Source organism: Nycticebus coucang, chromosome 1, assembly GCF_027406575.1.
Source record: "Nycticebus coucang isolate mNycCou1 chromosome 1, mNycCou1.pri, whole genome shotgun sequence".
In the NCBI taxonomy this organism is placed as follows: domain Eukaryota; kingdom Metazoa; phylum Chordata; class Mammalia; order Primates; family Lorisidae; genus Nycticebus; species Nycticebus coucang.
In genome coordinates, this window is record NC_069780.1 from 48,565,443 (window position 1) to 48,585,829 (window position 20,387).

The 20,387-nt window shown below is 35.1% G+C and overlaps 1 protein-coding gene across 1 annotated transcript in view; it reads left to right on the forward strand.

The window, feature by feature from the left end:
- Positions 1-20,387, forward strand: part of ADAD1 (adenosine deaminase domain containing 1) — a 35,967-nt gene continuing 15,580 nt past the window's right edge. The window contains exons 1-7 of the mRNA XM_053595138.1: positions 1-172; positions 547-726; positions 1,467-1,655; positions 4,628-4,795; positions 11,709-11,777; positions 14,962-15,087; positions 19,445-19,568. Of these exons, the coding sequence (XP_053451113.1) occupies positions 555-726; positions 1,467-1,655; positions 4,628-4,795; positions 11,709-11,777; positions 14,962-15,087; positions 19,445-19,568 (848 nt within the window). The 5' untranslated portion in view covers positions 1-172; positions 547-554. The remainder of the gene's footprint in view (positions 173-546; positions 727-1,466; positions 1,656-4,627; positions 4,796-11,708; positions 11,778-14,961; positions 15,088-19,444; positions 19,569-20,387) is intronic.

Genomic DNA, 20,387 nt, shown 5'->3' on the forward strand with positions numbered 1-20,387 from the left:
TGAAGGATGCGACTCTGAGCTTGCGGCCCTCGCGCGAAGCGTCCTGAAGAGAGAGGTTGAGGCCGGGAGGAGGAAGCAACGGCGGCGGCGGCCGGCGAGCCTCCAGCCAGCTGCTGCCTGCCTGCCTGCCCGCCCGCGGGATCCAGCGGAGAAAGCAGGAAGGACAGCCTCGGTGGGTGAGATTTAGACCCGGACTCGGGAGGCCGCCAACAGGATGATTTGTTTTTTCATCTTTTTTCTAGAACTTGCTAATGTCTCCCCTGATCCTGGAGTACATTTACGAGCTTTTCAACGGATCGCTGTGCCTTCTTTCCCCCTTGGTACCAGAGTTTAGAGGGAATTGAGATGATGAGACCTTAGTGTCTGCTTTAACTCACAAAGCAATTATTGAAGACATTTAAAGAGGGATTTGGCTGGCTCTAGTCAAGTGAATGTGTGTGTAAAAGCCATTTATGGAAATAGAGGGTTTTTGCAGAGTAATCATGTTTTGTTTACTTAGTATTTTGTTTTGTTTTGTTTTGTTTTTCAACTTTATCGTGTTTGCAGGTGAGAAAATGTCTGGCAACAATGACTGGTTTCAGAGTTCCCGGGTCCCTAGTTTTGCCCAGATGCTGAAAAAGAACTTGCCAGTTCAACCATCAGCCCCAACAGTAACCACACCCGCAGCATACTCCTCGGAAAGTTACAGCCTGTCGAATATGGCATCCAAGGTTACACAAGTGACGGGTACAACTTCTCTTTTATTTGTAATAATGACTCAGTTCTTCAAGATTCTAGGGTGGCCAGTAAGTTCTGTTGAGCCTCTGGTTTAAATGTTTCTTGGATATATATACATTTACTAGTGGCCATGTCTCAACACTGAGGAGGCTGGTAGAACCCTGTGCTGCTCATTGAACTATCCTTTACCACCTTCCCTGTTCAACCATTACAAATTTATTTTGCTTTTTTGAGGTGAGATTTCAGGGCAGCAACCAGGTTTATACTGATTTGTATTCCACCTATCAGTTAGTGTACTGTTAAGTATGAAGCAGGGGCAAACATGCTTTAACAATTAGATTGAATTCAGTTTGAAAGGCAGTGTAAAACAGTGGATGGGAGCCAGAAACTAGGTTCTAGTCCCAGATGTGTGTCTTTCTCAATTCTAGGCCTTAGTGACATCATCTGTAAAAATGGCTTAGAGAGTCTCTGAAAACCTTGACATCATGAAAATTCCATGATTCCTTGATCACTTAATAATATGATATTACCTTTTGTCAAAATAGTTTTCAGTACTCCAAAAGATAACAGTTGTGTTTGCCATGTGTACTAAAATTGTTTAACGGAAACTTAAGAAAAACGTTTAATTAAGTATGTGTGGTGACTAAATATATGTGGGACAATCTTCTGTTTTTGAAGAGGACTTAGTGCTTTTGCTTGTTTTTGTTTTTGTTTTAACCAATGTGACAAGCATAAACATTTATTTTTAGGTAATTTCCCAGAACCATTGCTTTCCAAAGGTCTTTCATCTATTTCAAATCCTGTCCTTCCTCCAAAAAAAATACCTAAGGAATTTATAATGAAGTACAAACGTGGAGAGATAAATCCTGTGTCAGCCTTACACCAGTTTGCGCAGATGCAACGGGTTCAGCTTGACCTTAAGGAAACAGTAACAACAGGCAAGTACAAAGTCATCTGGTTATTATTTTACTGGAAAATATTTTCCATTAAAATCAGACCGTAACTGTGGTGCTAAATTTGGTTCTCTCCCTGTAACATTGGGGTTAGGTAACTACTTGTATGTTTTGACAGGTATACTTAAGAAATTTTTATGTCACATGTTAGGTTTTTGAGCCTCTGCGAATAACTCACACATACTTAAATTTTATAATTATCAAATTATAATTTTCATCTGTGGTTAGCTAAACTGAAATCTGCCTCATGGATTATTTGGTGATGTGAATACTTCTTTTACAATAAACACATTTTTGTAGGGACATTAAATATTTAATATTAGATATTAAATATGTAGAGATAACTATGATTATCTTTAAAGAAGGATTTTGTTATGCTGATGAATAAGAAAAATCAGGGTCAAATTTGACTGAAATTCAGGGATTCAATGTGAAAACAGCATTATATTCTTGGTACTCTGTGGATTTGCTTGCTACAGTTTTCCTCATTCTCTCTTAAGTCCCCAGACTTACTGTGTTGTGCCTGTGGATGACTACAGGAGTACATATCAAGAAAATGTAGAAAACAGCTTCTGATCTCTTCACATCATAGCCAGTGATTAGGAAGCACTTCAGGAAAGTGGAGAAATAAGGGAATAAGTGCTCTTAAGAGGTATAGACAATTTAAAAGCATGAGAGTCAAAAATCTTTTAAAAAAACTTCAGGTATATGTGCATCTGTGTGCATTTGTGCACACAAAAGTAGTGTTTCTTTTGGTTACATTAATTTTTTTATGATACTATTGCCAGTATCAATCTCAAAGCGAGCATCTTTTTAAAGGAAGTTAATGCTATCAATTTTACTAAAGGTTGTCACTACATCAAATTTCATTCTTTTGATTTGGATAAAATGCCAATAGACTAACAGTTGATGAAAGTAGGATTTAACATAGAAGGTGGTGTTTTCTTAATGTAGAAAGTGGGCTTAATCTCCATGTAACTAGTTAGCTTTCTTACATTATTCTCAGACTACCCCTTGGACAATGTAAGTAGGCTATTAGTCACTGTAAAGATAAAAAGAAAAGAAAACCAAATCTTCATTGCTTCAAAAACAACCTGCTTAAAACCATAGCCCATTGATTGTTATGTGATGTTTGGTTAAGTTTGGTAGTAATACTAGAGTGTCACTATTTTTAAACTACCTCTACATGTGATTTAGATCCATACTAAATTATGGAAAACCTGATGTATTAGCAGGCTAAAGTTTAAAGGCTCATCATCTGACCCAGAAGACTTATTAGCAAATTTTATGTTTATAATATCTTATGCATAAGAATCATCTGGGCCACTTGTTAAATATACAAAATGCTCTCTGATTTAGTAAATTTGGGTTGAAACCCAGGTGATCGTGAAGGAAGGAAATTGGGAAACTAAGGTCTTAGATATCGGAGGGAAAGCAGTTTACCCAGATGCAGTGAGGAGTTGCTTGTAAAACCTTGATGTGTGTCATTAAAAAAAAAAAAAACGGTTAATATTCTTGTGAACATGCATGGAAATAAGATAGGGAGGTTTATATGCAATGACATTGTATCTAGCCATCTGTAACCAGAGTGCAGACTTACTGCTCCTAAAGTCCTACCAACAAATAAAACTTGAAACAGAAAAATCTTTGACCTGTAGTATCTGTAAATTTAGGAGATGATTCTTTTCATCAAACATGAAAGCTAAGTAAAAGTAATTTTGTAAAAGTAAGTCTTATAGGAATCTTGAATGACTAGACATTCAGTTTAATTCTTTGGTGTATCTTTTAAAATTGTTGCTTATGTTTTGGTTTTCCTTAAAAGTTAGCCACCAACACTCCCCTCCCCAAATTCCCTAAGCCGTAGTAAAGGAGTTGTTGATTTGCTTAATATAATGCCATGGTGGATACCCAGCGTTTCTTCAAAGGGATTCCTTATGTACTATAAAAGCATTAGGGCCATTGAAGATGGTAGAAATTCAACTTTACTATGTATTTGTATTGAAATCTATCTTTTCTTTCTTTCTTTCTCTCTCTCTCTCTCTCTCTCTCTCTCTCTCTCTCATTATTTTTGAGACAGTCTCACTTTGTTGCCTGGGTAGAGTACTGTGACATCATAGCTTGTAACAACCTCAAACTGTTGGGCTCAAGCAATCCTCTTGCCTCAGCCTCCCAAGTAGCTGGGATACAGATGCCCACCACAATGCCTGGCTAATTTTTCTATTTTTAGTAGAGATGAGGTTTCAGTCTTAGGCTAGTTTCAAACTTCGGAGCTCAAGCAGTCCACCTGCCTCAACTTCCCAAAATGCTACCACATGAGCCACCGCACCCAGCCTTGTATTGAAATTTTAAAGAACTGAGATATTATGTAAAATCTCCAGATCTTACCTTTCATTTGTTATTTGATAGGTACTTAATGTTACAATTGCCAGACATTACACTAGACCAGCAGTTCTCAACCTGTGGGTTGCAACCCCTTTGGGGGTCAAACAGCCTTTCACAAGGGTCACCTAAGACCATCTTGCATATCAGATATTTACATTACAATTTATGGCAGTAGCAAAATTACAGTTATGAAGTAGCAACGAAAATCATTTTATGGTTGAGGGTCACCACAACATGAGGAACTGTATTAAAGGGTTGCGACATTAGGAAGGTTGAGAACCACTGTACTAGACACTGATTACCACCCCATGTATAACCTGTATTCTAGCACTGGCCCTGTTGTTCACACTGAATGTGGAGCCAGCCTAGCCGCTAAAATTCTCAGAATTAGTTCAAGAGCTCATCCAGCTTTAGTTTAATCTTTGTTGGCCCTACGGAAAGACTTAAAGAGATAGCATTTGTAAAGTAAATAGTTTCCCAGAGTTTTTATACTGAAGTGTTTTCCTTAATATAGGGATCATTTGCAGGTATATACAGTGAATTACTGTAGCATTCATTTTGTATTGTTTTTCAAGGTAATGTCATGGGACCATATTTCGCTTTCTGTGCTGTGGTAGATGGTATTCAGTACAAGACTGGACTGGGGCAAAATAAAAAGGAGTCTAGATCCAATGCAGCAAAATTAGCTCTTGATGAACTTCTACAGTTGGAAGAACCTGAACCAAGAGTTTTGGAAACTTCAGGTAAATATTCGTGATTATATATTTGTAAAATGTACCATTTTCCAGAAGGAATATTTATGTTAATGAAGGGTTACTTAGCAACTTCAAGGTAGCAGTTTGAATAATTTCCTTCAGCTGCTGTCTGCTGGTTAATAGTAGTTAACATGCTCTTGCATATTTTATCACCAAAAAAAAAAAAAATGTTGCTAAACTATCTAATGATTTGTTAGGTTGTTAATGGGTTTGAGTCCTGAAACAGGGTTTTTCCTATAATTTATTAGATTATTATTATGTACTTAACATTCAACATTTAATACTTAGAGGTCATTAATAAACTTTTTGGGAAATTTTGCCTCTGTTAAATTTAGTGAATGATAGATTGACTTGTGAAAATAGTCTAAGGTAGCATAACAAATAGGTTGAGAGTCCAAACTCCAGAATTAGATTGCTAAGGTTAGAATATTGACCCTTTGCAGGCAAGTTATTTGCCCTTTATACCTGTTTAATTTAAAAGTGGGGACCATGAAAGTAACTCCTTTCTATGGCTGTCATTAGAATTAAACAAATTTTTTTAATAATAATTGGTTAAGGGCATTGGTTAAACCCCTTAACCAATGCCTGGTGAATAATGTACAAGTAATAGTAATTCTTCTGAATAAATATTAATCAATTTGAAGAATGTTAGCATTGTTATATATGTTAGCAGTTGTTGCCAATATAATATTTTGTTTTACTTGTAAATGAAGGAGCTTTATAAAGAAAAACATTTAAATCTGATTTAAGCAGTGACTATAAATTCTTTTAAATACAGATCCTCACTTTCTTTATTCTACTACTAGATTTTTTTGCTTTTAGTTTTTTAATGTTAGATTTTCTTTTTCTTCTTAATACATCTTTAAATGTATCTTTAAAGTCTGTATATTCTTTAAGTTGAATTCTTCATGTATGTTTAATTAAAGCTATTATTTAACAGTTAAAAATTTTTTATTTGTAGTCTTATTTTTCAAATAGTTTGTCTACTTTGGATTTAGTGGGTAGAGTATTTTGTTAATTTTCATATTATTTTCTGCTTTTAAGATTTAGTAATATTTTGCAAGAGGGACTTTACCTAACAATTGCAATCAGTGTAACCTGGCTTATTGTACGCTCAATGAATCCCCAACAATAAAAAAAAAAAAAAAAAAAAAGATTTAGTAATATTTTAAGGCCAGGTATGATTTTGGTAAATATCTTAGAAGTATTGGCACTATAAATGCCATTTCATCCTTATTTTTAAATAATACTTCGATTTGTTTTTCACATGTTATTTACCTACAAAGAGCAATGATGCAATTATTTTACTTTGTTATAAAGTGTACCTTTTAAATTCAATATAAAATTACTCCTGCTATCCTGTCCTATATATTATGTATATATTTTTTGACTTCATCTTTTTTTCTAATCATGGTGATGCTTTTAATTTTTGTGTTGTCCAATATTTTTGACTTATTTTAATTTTTAAAGGACTTTATGAGCTATAAAATTAGGTTGTTCTTGACATAATTGAATATTTTGACAGAAAAGTTTAATATCTGTACATATTACATAATTATCTGATAAATGTATAGGTTTTTGTTGCATTTTTTGTCATGTTAACAATATTCGACTTTAAAAAAATTGGAAGGTAATTACTTGAATGTAGAAAGAAACCCATTTTTTAATATGAAGTCAGTTTTGACAATTTGAATCCTGATTTTAGTTAATAATTATGCTAACCTTATCAACTTTTATGTTTGTCCATCATTCATTTATTCAGTGTTAAGTACTATGTTATGCTCTGGGTAAATAAATATAATACTACTCATACCTGGAACTTAATGACTAGTGATATATTCAGGTTTTTTAATGGAAATATGTTTGCCTTTTCAGAGTTCTTAACCAGTTAACGAGAAATTCAGAAATAAATAATATTCTTAAGAAATTTCTTTAGCTTATTAAGAGAAATCCTTTATGTGTGATTATTTTATCTGCTAGTATACTATATTCCACTTGATTATTTCTTTCCTAGTTTCCTTCCAGGCAGTAGAATCAATAAATCTGTGTGTTTTAGGATGTTCTGTGTTCTGGGGATTATGGCAGATACTGGGACTCTACAAATAAAGTCTGCCCGTCCTCTACCTTCTAAGAGCTAAAATACTTTAATTACGTTCATGAACTCATCCTAGAAAAAGTGCTACATACCTCATTGCGGAATATCACTCCAGTCACCTTCAAGGTACTACTCTTGAGAAGCTATGCACCGACACAAGCACCTAGTCCACCCTTCAAAACAATTTTGGAACTCTTTTTAGAAATGACCGTCAGAGCTGTCATCTTTCAAGGTCTGGCAGTTAAGTTGGCAAACTTGTTATCGTGAGCTTACATTGGCAGAACAGCTGTGTTCATGTGGATGTGTGGCAATGGCGTGCTGAGTAGCGTTCATTATTGTGTGCTCTTGTGTGCCATACAATGACAGCTCTGATGGTCATTCTAGAAAAATAGTTCCAAAATTGCTAGGTGCTGGGGTCAGTGCATAGCATCCCACAGAGAATACTTTGAAGGTGACAGTAGTGATAGTCAGCAGTGAAGTAGGTAGCACTTTTTCTAGGATGAGTTCAAGAACTTTATTTTCAGACTTTGTATGTACAGAATTTCCTTAACATCTAATTTGATTATCAGAAAAAAAGATAGTAGTAATTGGTGTCTCATGATAAATGCTTTTTCCTTAAAGCTTTCAATGTGTTTATCTAGGGCTAGCACATGACCATATATCTTTTCCTTTTTTTTTTTTTTTTTTCTTAACTGAAGCAGAATCTCACTCTCTTGTCCAGGCTAGAGTGCAGTGGCTCTAGCCTTGCTCACAACAACCTCAAAATCCTAGGCTCAGGGCAGGTGCCTGTGGCTCAAAGAAGTAGGGCGCCAGCCCCATATACCAGAGGTGGCAGGTTCAAACCCAGTCTGGCCAAAAACTGCAAAAAAAAAAAAATCCTAGGCTCAATCCATCCTCCTGCCTCCATCTCCAGTAGCTGGGACCATTGACACAGGCCACCATGCTTGGCTAATTTTTCTATTTTTAGTCTCTCTTATTCAGGCTAATCTTGAACTCCTAACCTCAAGCTGTCCCCCATCTCAGCCTCCTAGAGTGCCAGGATTACAGACATGAACCACCACACCTGCCCTATCTTTTCTCTTTTTTGTGTGAAAAGGTAGCTTTTACCTGTCTCTAATGCATCCACTTTTATGTTCATTTTTGTTTTCTCCAAAAATGCCTTAATTACAACTTCAGTGATATATTTTTTTCTTGGTCCAGATGCTGGAAATAGCATGTGTAAAGTCATCTTTTTCCCTATAGTGAGCTGTAATTTCTTCTTTAATTTGTTCTAAACAGCTGAGTTTACAGATTTTTCTTATGAAAGGTTATAGAGGAAAGATAAATATTGAGTATTCATTTCTTCTCTTTGCTGTCTATTAACCTAGTTTTTCTAGTCTTTTCCTTGTTCATATTTACATCATTTTTTCCAAAATTCTGAACTCATCACTATTTCAAAATATTTTTTATAATAGCTTTCATATTTTATCCATGGTTTTCTAAATACAGTATTTTTTGTTAACTTTTTGTTTCAAAACCTTTTTGCTCTTAATTTTTTTCAAGTGCAGTGTGATTAATACTATGGTAAGTTTTGAAAATCTTCAACACTTGATACAAGGATGTAAGAATCTGGTTTCTAAGGTTATTTAAAAATTTTAATTGTGGTAAAATACACAGAAGGTCAAATTAATATCTTCACTATTTTAAGTGTATAGTTTGGTGGTGTTAAGTACGCTTTGTTGTGCAACCAATATCTAGAACTCTTCTGCGAAACTGAAATCCTATACCTATTAAGTAACAACTACCTATTCCCCTTTCCCTCATGCCCAAGGCAATCAAAATTCTTACTGTCTCTATGAATTTGAATACTTAGGGTACCTCACGTAAGTGGAATCATACAATATTTTTTTTTTTTTTGGTAACTGGCTTCCTTAGGATAATGTTCTTAAGCTTCTTCCATGTTTTAGCATGTGTCAGAATCTTCCCTCCCCCCTTTTATAAGGCAAACATGAAACAGTTTATTGAGAAAGGGAAAGATAGGCTTATAGAGTAAGAAACCTTAGAAAGCAGGATACATTCGCCATACATAGTGAATGAGCCTCCATTGCCCGGGCAAACAGGTGAAGAGGTCAGAAACCCCTTCCTTTTAAAGGATGACTAATACTCCATTATCTGTATTTCCATAGTTTGTCCATTTATTTGTTGATAGACACTTGGGTTGCTTCCACTTTGGGGCCGTTATGAATAATGCTGCTGTGAACATAAGTATACAGATATTTCAAACACCTCGCTTTTAATTCTTGGTGATACCAATTCCACTTCTTGAAGTGGAATTTCTGGATAATATGATAATTTTTTTTTTTTTTTGAGGCAGAGTCTCACTATGTTGCCCTCAGCAGAATACTGTGGCGTCACAGCTCACAGCAACCTAAAACTCTTGGGCTTAAGCGATTCTCTTGCCTCAACCTCCCAAGTAGCTAGGACTACAGGCACTTGCCACAACACACAGCTTTGTTGTTGTTGTTGTTGTCGTCGTCATTGTTTAGCAGGCCAAGGCAGGGTTCAAATTCACCAGCCCTGGTGGATGTGGCTGGTGCCCTAACCGCTAAGCTACCAGCACCCAGCTCATATGATAATTTTTAAATTTGAAGCACTGCCATACTGTTCGCCATGCTGGCTGCACCATTTTACCCACTTTACATTCCCATCCACTGTGCACAAGAGTTTAATTCCTCCACACCCTTGCCAACAATTGTTTTTGTTTTTGCTTTGTTTGGCCTCAAACTCCTGGCCTTCCAAAGTGCTAGGATTACAGGAATGAACCACCACACACAACCAAAGATGTGCTGTCTTCCTTATCACACAGATTTGGGGATTGGTTGAGACAGGGTCTCACTTTGTTGTCCTGGGTAGTGTGCAGTACAAGGTCAAATTCCTGGGCTCAAGTGATCCTCCTGCCCCAAGTAGCTGGGAGTATAGGGGTGCACCACCACGCCCAGCTCATTTTTTCTATTTTTTATAGAGATAGAGTCTCGTCATCTCGTCGTGCTGATCAGGCTTCTTTTGAACTCCTGGCCTCAAGTGATCCTCCTGCTAGGATTATAGGCATGAGCCACTGACCCCAGGCTGCTTTTTTATAGTAGCCATCCTAATAGATATCTCACTGTGGTTTTGACTTATATTTCCATGATGTTGAACATCTTTTCAGGTGTTTACTGGCCGTTTGTATATCTTCTTTAGATAAATGTCTATTTAAATACTTCATTTCTCAGTCAATTTAATTTTTGTTGTTGAGGTTTAGAAGTCTTCTGTATATTCTGGATGTCAAACCCTTATCAGATATGTGATTTGAAAATACTTTCCTATTCTGTGGGCTGCCTTTTTACTCTGTTGGTAGTCCTTAGATTTATAAAAGTTTTTAAATATGATGAAGTCCAGTTAGTCTATTTTTTCTTTTATTGTCTATGCTTTTGGTCTCATAGCCAAGAATCATTGCCAGATCCAATGTTGTGAAGTTTTTCCTCTGCCTAGGTCCTCAACCCATTTTGAGTGAATTTTATATATGGTGTTATATAAGGGTCTGACTTCCTTCTTTTGCATCAGTTTTCCCAGCATCATTTGTTGAAAAGATTCCTATTGAATGGTCTTGTAACCTTTGTCAATAATCATTTGACCATATATGTAGAGGTTTCATTCTGGACCCTCTTATTCCATTGGCCCATCTGTCTTTATGCCAGTACCATGCTGTGTTAATTACTAAAGCTTTGGAGTATGTTTTGAAATCAGAAAATGTGAGTCCTCCAACTTTGTTCTCACTTTTCAGTATTATCTGGGCTATTTGTACATGGTATTTTAAAATGCTAACCATCTTACAAGTTGTATTTATTAAGGTTATTTTCGTATAGTAAATAGGATTTAATATCTTTAACTTTCATTCCTCTTAAACCATACTTATTTGAGTAAATGGAATTAAATCTGTCTTTCTCTGAGTTTTAAAATTTTGCTTATCTAAAGTCCAGAGTATATGTATCTAACTTTTGTTAGTATTTTCTTTACTAATATCCCTAAGATGACATTGTCATTTGTTGTGCATTTCTGTTTTCAATAAGTTTTCTATATTACTCAAAATGTAAGTCTATTACTTTGTCTTTATGAGTGGTTCTTTTTTTTTTTTTTTTATTGTTGGGGATTCATTGAGGGTACAATAAGCCAGTTACACTGATTGCAATTGTTAGGTAAAGTCCCTCTTGCAATCATGTCTTGCCCCCATAAAGTGTGACACACACTAAGGCCCCACCCTCCTCCCTCCATCCCTCTTTCTGCTTCCCCCCCCATAACCTAATTGTCCTCATATATGAGTGGTTCTTAAGTGACTGACTACTTTAGTTAATACCTTAACTTCTAGAGCACTGATTGTCTACCGCTGTGCCATGGCTGTAGGGGATTTTAGGTGTGCCATGAAAGTTTTTAAAGATGATTAATTAAATGTTTTCTACAATATTGTAAATAGAAAATTGTTAATAAGAATCTACAATAGGACTTCATTTTAGCCGATTTTCAGACGGTTGCATCCATTACAAAGCAAGCAATATTGTAGTAAAAGATTAGGAAGCCTAAAAATTTGTTTGCATAAATGATACTAGAAAAGACATCAGGGTTGAGTTACTGGGTATTTGATGGCTGAGAATTATATACAGAAAAAATTAATCATTTTTGAACTGCTGTTTTATTTCAAAATAGGTAACTACCGGCTCTTTGGGACATTGTCATGTTTCCTTATTTTTTTATTTTATTTTATTTTTATTTATTTATTTTTTTTATTTACAGGTCCTCCTCCTATCCCTGCAGAACCTGTTGTTCCACCTGACCCAGCATATGTTTCAAAAGTACACTATGGTAGGAAAGTCTTTTATGATGTTCTTTCTTAAAAGATAAAACCCAAATAAAAATTGTAACATAATTAAAATATGCATAGTTAAGAAAATATGCATTAACATTTTATTCAAATCCCCACACATCTATAGAGAGGAAAATTTCCTTCTGTACTATGCTAAAAATGACAGAAGAAAGGAATGAAGAAGAAAAATCAAAGAAAGGGATTTCCCCCCCCTATAAGGAGATGGTTTGTCAATTTCACCTATCAGCTTCTTTGAAAATGCTTTGCTTTGGTGGGCTTGTCATTAGTGAAAACCAATGCCATTCTGGTGTTTGGTATGCATTTTATGCATTCATTTCAAATAATCTATTCACTTTCTTTTGATAGCAGTTATTTGGCACTGAAGCCCAAGAAAGCTATAGCTTCAATTCAAGGTACTAGTTTTGTGACCTAGGACCAGTTATTTCTCTGTGTACCTTTCCCCCAATTTGTAAAATAGCCATTGTAGTAATTACTTTATACAGTTAGTGTGAGGATTAAATGAATTCATACATGAAAAATACTTAAATCAGTGCCTAGTACACATAGATGCTCACTAAATGGTGACTATTATTTTTTTGTGGCATCACATTCAAAATTGTGTGGGAGTTATGTACTTTTCCTTTTATATTATGAATCTCCTGAAAAGGTAGGAAATTATTCTTAATTTCTACATTTACTACATAGTAGGCACATTTCATACTTTAGAGTATTTGTAGAATTAAAAGGAGCCTTTCTTCTTTTGCATTTTCTAGACCTAGAGGTTAGGGTTTGAAAAGTTTTATGTCTGTTCAACCTTGGTCTTCCATTGTCTTTTGCTTGCATGCAGTAAAAGGATAAGACCAGGGAAAATAGGCACATTCAGGAGACAAAATCCACCAATAGATAGATATAGTCTCTGGCCTGTTAGTCACAAGAATTGATGAACAGAACGGCCATAAGGGATCAATCCTACACCAGTGATCTCCCAATATGGAAAGTAGGCTCTTGTCTTCCCTTTTACCTTCTGTGAACATTTTCAGTGAATAATGGAGTAGAATTCAAGGCCAAGACTTAGCAAATAATATAAATTGCTATTACCCAGGAAAAAGGATGTTAATCTGTGAGAAAGAATGATTGTGTAGTTTAAAAACAAAAAAAAAAGAGTAAAGTCATGTTCCCACATGTCAGAAAAGGGAGAGCAAAGAACATCCTTTAAAACTCACGAGTGAAAACAAAAGTTGGATGTTACAAGCAAGAGGAAGGATTTGAGACTCACAAAAATCTTCTGAACACTTCCTGTTGGACCAGATATGGAGCAGTCAACTATTTAACAACCTGTCTACTTTGCCATGTGTTTCTAATTGAACTATCTTCCTTGAAAATAGTGCTATTTGTCTCAGAAGATAGATTGAGGTTACTCATGATACCAAATATCATTTGAAATCAGCAACTTGAAATAAAAAAAAATCAGGTTAACTGACATTATGTGTCATGTTTTTATTTCATCGTTCATTTCCAATAATTTGTAAGGTTATTTTACACATATTCCCTCAACAGTCAGCACTTGTGTACGGAAAACAATATTGTACTTGCTCCTCATTCATTCACAAATACTAAGAAAACATAGATTTAGTAAGATTTGATTATATTCACAATATTTATTTCCATACTAAACTAAGATCAAGAGGTATTATTGGTATGTCGTTGATTCCCATTGTTTATGATTGTCCACAGCAAAACATTTTCTTGCCACATATGTCATTTCTGTCAGCACTAATTGCAGTGTGCTTTTTTATTCTGTATCATAACAAAATAATTGCTTAACTGTAGAGGACATGATTAAATAAATTGTAGTTACATTCATTCTGTAAAACCATTAGGAAAAATAAAACAGGACTAATGTCTGCCTTTGCAGTCTAAGACCAAATCTAAAAAGCAGTGTTTATCATGTTCATTTTTTATTTTTTAAAGTAATATGTATTTATATATTGTTTCTCAAACTATCCATAAGAAATTTATAATAGTGATTGCATCTGGAGAGGAAAATTCCTAATGTATACTTTGTTTCAAGAAAGTTAAATTTAAAGAAACCATAAAGTAGAAACTTTTTCTCCTGTTTCGTAAGTTTGGAGTGATAAACATAGTAGTTCATTCTGCTTTCTCTGAGAGCTTCATTCTGTGATTACAGAAAAATGCATGTTTAATGGGGTTACAAGAACATGTAAATGAGGTAGCTGAAATAAGTTATATGTTAGCAGAGGCTAATATTGTACTTTTAGCATTTATGTACCTTTTAAAAAGTAATGATCATTAAGCAGATAAGAATTTCTGTAAAAATATATATATATTCAAAATATATGCTGTACATGAGAGAAAAACTGATTGTTTTTTTCCTCTGAAAATATTAAATGAACTGGAAACTTCTTGATAATCGACCACTGGCAACCACCATGAAAGATCAGGAACCATCCATCAGTGATTTACAACCAAACTTTGAGAAACACTGTATTTAAATGTATTAAATTCTCCTTATCTGGAATAATTATTCTTCCCAAGGCATATACAGTCATTTATAGACAAAGCAACAAATTGCCAGGGCCCTACTCTAGATTCTCAACTCTGTCTTCTTTTTTTTTTTAATAATCCATGAGTAACTTTTGATGTATATTCTTTGGTTATAAAGTGTTCTATGGTAATCCCAGTTACTTAGAGAATGATCTTCATTCTCTTTCAAAGTTTGGGACTTTTTTAGTGGGAATGAAGAACGATTTGAAGAGTCTAAAAGCTTGGTGGTTTTGTAGTGGTTCTGTGGGGCAAGTAATAAGGGAGTGTATTTTGATCATCACAAGAATTGGGGAGGACTGTGGGCATTCAGTGGGATGATGGTCATCTTGCAGTGTGTTCCTGTACAACAAAGAATTATCTTGTGCCTCATATGACTTTGACTATATTATCAGACTAAATTCTGCAACTATACTAACAGCTTTTTATAAGAAGTTAGGCAAAACTGAATAACTTGAGTTCTTTTTAATTGAATACTGTAAAATCTCAATCATGACGTAAATGTGCCTACATATGACTATAAATTATTAACTAATTTGATTGTAAGGTTATAATAAGAATAAAACATCTCTAGGAGAAAGCACAGTGTTTTTCAAGTTCATATTTTTATTTTTTTTCTAGAAGGGAGACATATTCAGTATGCAAAGATTTCTCAGATTGTAAAAGAAACATTTAATCAACTAATTTCTAATCATTCAGAATATCTGAAATGTAGCAATTCATTGGCTGCTTTTATAATTGAAAGAGGTAAGTCCAAATATTTGGGATGTGTTATTTCATAGAAAAACTAGTATCTTAAGAGTCTCAACCATATTGTATTAGTATTTTAGTTAACTAAATTTGTTGTGTTCTCAGTGATCTTGGATTGATTTGAAGTGGGCTTTTCCAGCAGGTGTGAGTCATTAAACACAAAGGTTCTCAGAGGTAGAGATAAAGTACACTGACCAGGAACCAATAATGAACTGCAGAATGGCAAAAGGCCTCACATTTTTTTGTGTGTGTGTGTGTGTGTGTGTGTAGAGACAGAGTCTCACTGTACCGCCCTCAGGTAGAGTGCCGTGGCGTCACATGGCTCACAGCAACCTCTTAACTCTTGGGCTTACGCGCTTCTCTTGCCTCAGCCTCCCGAGCAGCTGGGACTACAGGCGCCCGCCACAACGCCCGGCCATTTTTTGGTTGCAGTTTGGCCAGGGCTGGGTTTGAACCCGCCACCCTCGGCATATGGGGCTGGCGCCCTACTCACTGAGCCACAGGCGCCGCCCAGACCTCACATTTTTAAGCCTTAAGACTGGTAGTACTACTGTTCTCCTGAAACCTAACCTTCATTATAACAAACATTGAGAGGGCAGCTGTAAAAATTAGTATCGTTTCTTCACTTTTAAATAGGAAAATATCAAAATATGGAAAATCATATTGTGGATGTTATAATGTTGCAATTCTAACTATATTTTTATCTTCTGTTTACTCTTTAATGTTCTGAGTTGGTCATTAGCTACACTTTGTATTAATTTCTGAATCAGATATTATAAATTATATAAAAAACAATTTGAAATTTAGTTCCTGTTCTTAAGGAATTATAATTATAATCTAGGTAGGAAGAGAAGATATATATACTTGTTGAAAAGATAAAATATTAAAAATTGTTTTCTGTAATGCAAAAATGTGTGAAAATTCATAGAGAAATTATAGGGTGTTTTTAAAAATGTTTTGGAATAAGTGAGATTTAAGCCGAAACTGTTACAAAAGTTTGGATAAATACAGGAAAGGAAAACATTTTTGGAGAGGGAGGCATAATGGAACAGAACAGTAGTGGGAGACTGTTTATGGAACAAGGTAAATGTATTTTTAGTACAGAGTAGTTTATGTACAAGACTAATGCAAAAAAGAGTTAGATTGGTAAAATAGGGCCAGATTATGAAGTGGCTTAAAAGCCAGTGAAATGTTGAATTTATAATAAGATAATCTGTGAAAGGTTTTAAACAGGGTTAGACATTGTTCTGTAATTGTTGGGAGCATTAACATCACAGTCAGCCCTGCTACTTAAATTACTCTTGGCAGGTTACATACTTAAAATTTCTATGCCTTAATTTTCATCTCATTTGTTAAAATAGATACACCAGAAATAATAACAATCCCTACTGCACTGAGTTGCTATATTAGATATGATAACGTAAATAAAGTATTGAACACAGTACTTGGCATTTAGTTTAATTAATTTCATTTGTGATATTAAGAAAAATTAAGCAATAATTGACAATAGTTTTTTCAAAAGATTACAGGGGTTGAACCTGAATTATGGAAGCACAACTTAGATGGTTGTGATGCAGTACCTAAATTAGAGTTGAGATGAACTCTTTAAGAGGAAGGGAAAAAATTGATGTGATAAGATAAAGTTGATGATAAATGATAGATGAAATAAGAGGAAAAAATATAGCATTTCACATTTACATAACAAAGTAGTGTTTCCATATATGCAAGGAATCTAGAAGCTGGTGTGAAGTTGGTGGGAAAGAGCATGGATGGGAACAAATGTAGTTTTAGAAATTATGAGTGTGAATATAGGATAGGAAGGCCTGAGTGCAATTAAGTGAACATAACCTCACACAATCAATACATATTTAATATTTATTCTTAGAAGCATATTTAAAATATATTCAGAGAAACCTTGCCTCATCATTTTTAATTGAGTCTACAAGAAGCTAACAAATTTAGATGTCCTTTCTCCCCTGCCACATCTTCTCTATTGTAACTGTAGAGGAAGAATCCTCTTACAAGCTAAAGTCTTTATTTTCTTGACCTTATTGCCTAAATTCATCAAGAAGCTATTTATAGCCGCTGTTTACTCTTTTCTACAATTTAGCTTTTTTATTCTGCTGCTGCTTGGTAAGTGTACTTGTCAAGGCTACCTATTGCCTGCATGTTGCAGAATCCAGTGTATTTTTTACCTATTCACTTTTCTTTTTATCTATTCATCTGTTGGGACACTTAGATGGTTTCTGTACCTTCTTGGCTATTGTGTGTAATTCTGTGCTGAACGTGGAAGTTAAGATATCTCTTTAGACCTTATACCCAGAACCAGGATTGCTAGATCATATGGTTATAAATTTGTTGTTTAAGGAATCTTCATACTGTTTTCCAAAGTGGCTATACAAACTTATATTCCTACTAATAATATAGGATGGACTTTTCAGCTACATCCTCACTAAAACTTATTGTGTTTTGACTTTTTGATAATAGCCATCCTAACAGATGTGAGGCTATCTCCCAGTAGTTTTGATTTGCATTTTTCTGATGATTAGTAATGTTCAGCACTGTTTGTAAATCTTCCTTGAGAAAAACGTCTGTGAGTCCTTCACCCATTTTTTAACGAAGCTTTTTTTAAAATAGTTGTGGGAGTTACTTATAGTTTGGATGTCAACCCCTTATTGGATATAAGGTTTGCAGATATTTTCTTCTATTTTGTAAGATGCCATTTCATTTTGTTGATTGTTTTCTTTATTGTGCAAAAAGTGATGATCTTGAGATGTGACTCAAGAGGGTGTTTGCTTCAGTAGCTTCCCCATAGCTCTTGGGTAAAACCCCCACTCTTTACCATGTATATAATATCTTTTTTCTCTAACTTCATCTTATACCAATCCCTTCACCCCACTTATAGGAGCAACTTATACTGGTCTTCTCTCTGCCAAAGATGCTATGTACATAATATTATTTCTTTTAACTAGAATACCTTTTCTGACACTCATACTGAGAAATTTCAGCTTTTTAGGGAGTCTGCAACTAGTCTGTATGAGGTGACATTTGTTCTCATTATTTTATCACCCCCATATTTGTTTCCTTCAAAGCACTGTTACAATTTAGGGTTTGTTTAGTCTTTTTCTCCTCAAACTCCTACCCTCAAATGATCCTTTCACCTTAGCTTCCCAAGTACCCGGGACTCTAGTAGCGTCCCGCCGTGCCCTGCCTGTTTAATCTTTTTTCGGTCTCTCCTACTAGAAGCTTCATGAGGGCACATCTTGCTCAATATTTTATTCCTAGCTTCTGTTTCAGTGCCTGGTACTTGGTAGAACCTCAGTGATAGTTACTGAAAGTCCTTTAGGTCATTGCAGATGTAAAATCAAACTTGTTTGAAAGACTAGACCTGAGATTTTCTGTTTCTAATGCTTAGCTAGTTCCTAAGCATTAGGCCTCATAATTTGGGTATAAGAGGAAAAACTGCCAATTTAAATTGTGTATTCTCAGAGCATAGAGTTTCAAGGACATTTTAAGTGGGGCATAGAAAAGTTCAAATGGAACAAAGCTACCTGGGAAAAGCATAAGGATTTTTTTATTTCTTCAAGAAAGCACTTTCAGTAAAACAGAAAAGACAATTTGGTTTATAGACAGTGAGTGGGTTAAGAAAAATAAGAGGCAGTATATATAGATAGATAAAAATAGAATGGATCTAGATGTAGAAGAAATAGCTCCCTATCTGAAAATCAAGGATATTTGGTTATTCTATTGATTGTAACAAAAATTTAGATTGTGTATCCTAAGATAGCTGACTTTATAATTGGAAAATCTTTTTCTTTTTTTAATTTTAGAAAAGAGCCTCCCTCTATTGCCCCAGCTAGAGTGCAGTGGTATCATTATACCTCATTGCAACCTCATACTCTTGCAGTCCTTCCTCAGCCTCCCAAATGGCTGGAAGTACAAGAATATGCCACCACGTCCAGCTAATTTTTTCCATTTTTAGTAGAAATGTAGCTGATCCTGAACTTCTGACCTCAAGCCAACCTCCCACCTCAGCCTCCCAGAGGGCTAGGATTATAGGCGAGAGGGATACCACTTTGGAAATTTTGCTTCTTATAACATAGAAAAAGCCCAGGAGCCCATCGATCCACGAATGGATTAATAAATTGTGGTATATGTACACCATGGAATATTATGCAGCCTTAAAGAAAGATGTTTACAGATTCTAAGACTCTCATTTGAAATTGTGGAATTACTTTTTCTTCTTTTGGTCAATGTATTTTACTTAATTAAAAATGGTGGAATAGAGGTGAAGGCTGAACCTAGAGAAGAAGGATGCTAAATTAACCTGCTGCTGTTCACCTTTTTCTTTCAGCTGGACATCATGAAGTTGTAGCTATAGGCACAGGCGAATACAATTATAGCCAGTGCATTAAGCCAAATGGAAGAGTGTTACATGACACTCACGCTGTTGTTACAGCAAGAAGGTCTCTCCTTAGGTAAGGTAACAGATATATTTAATGCCAGTAAATACTAATATTTTCAGCCCAAAGTAACTACATATAAATGTCTTTATTTACAAATGGAGTTTACTAATCATTAAGCCAAGGATGTGACATCCTCTTACCTAAGTCATCTGATTACTTCCATGTCACCTTTGGTTAAACCTTATTATAGTAACTACAGGAGCTAGTCTGTGGATCTTGGAGGCTTTCACTATTAAGATTCTATGAACTTAGTTTTAGGAGCCCTACGTTTAAAAAGATAAAAATAACATCTTTTTTACTGATGTATAAATAACATCTTTTTATACTTTATTGGAAAGTATAACTTTAGATATGTACCAAGTAGATACAGAGTCTTATTTCACTCTGAATTAGCCATACAACCCCAGCACCAGAAATTGACAGGTTCATGCAGAGTTTACATATAGCTGAATGTCACTAAGATACTCTTCAGGCTGTTATGCCTCAGAGAGAATGGGGCTGAGGTAAGCATACCTAGTTTCCAAATTCTTCTGTCACTCTGCTCATTATAAGCAGAGTGAATAGCAAATGGGAGAGGCAGGATTTTGAAGTCCCTTTATGTAAAAACATAAAAAGTAGGAAATGAGTGTTATGTTCCATAATATTCACCAGCTTTGATTCTTTTTAAGCAAGGAACTTATTTTTTATCAAACTTTTATTTTTTTTCATAGAGACAGTGTCTCACTTTATGGCCCTCAGTAGAGTGCCGTGGCATCACACAGCTCACAGCAACCTCCAACTCCTGGGCTTAAGCGATTCTCTTGCCTCAGCCTCCCGAGTAGCTGGGACTAC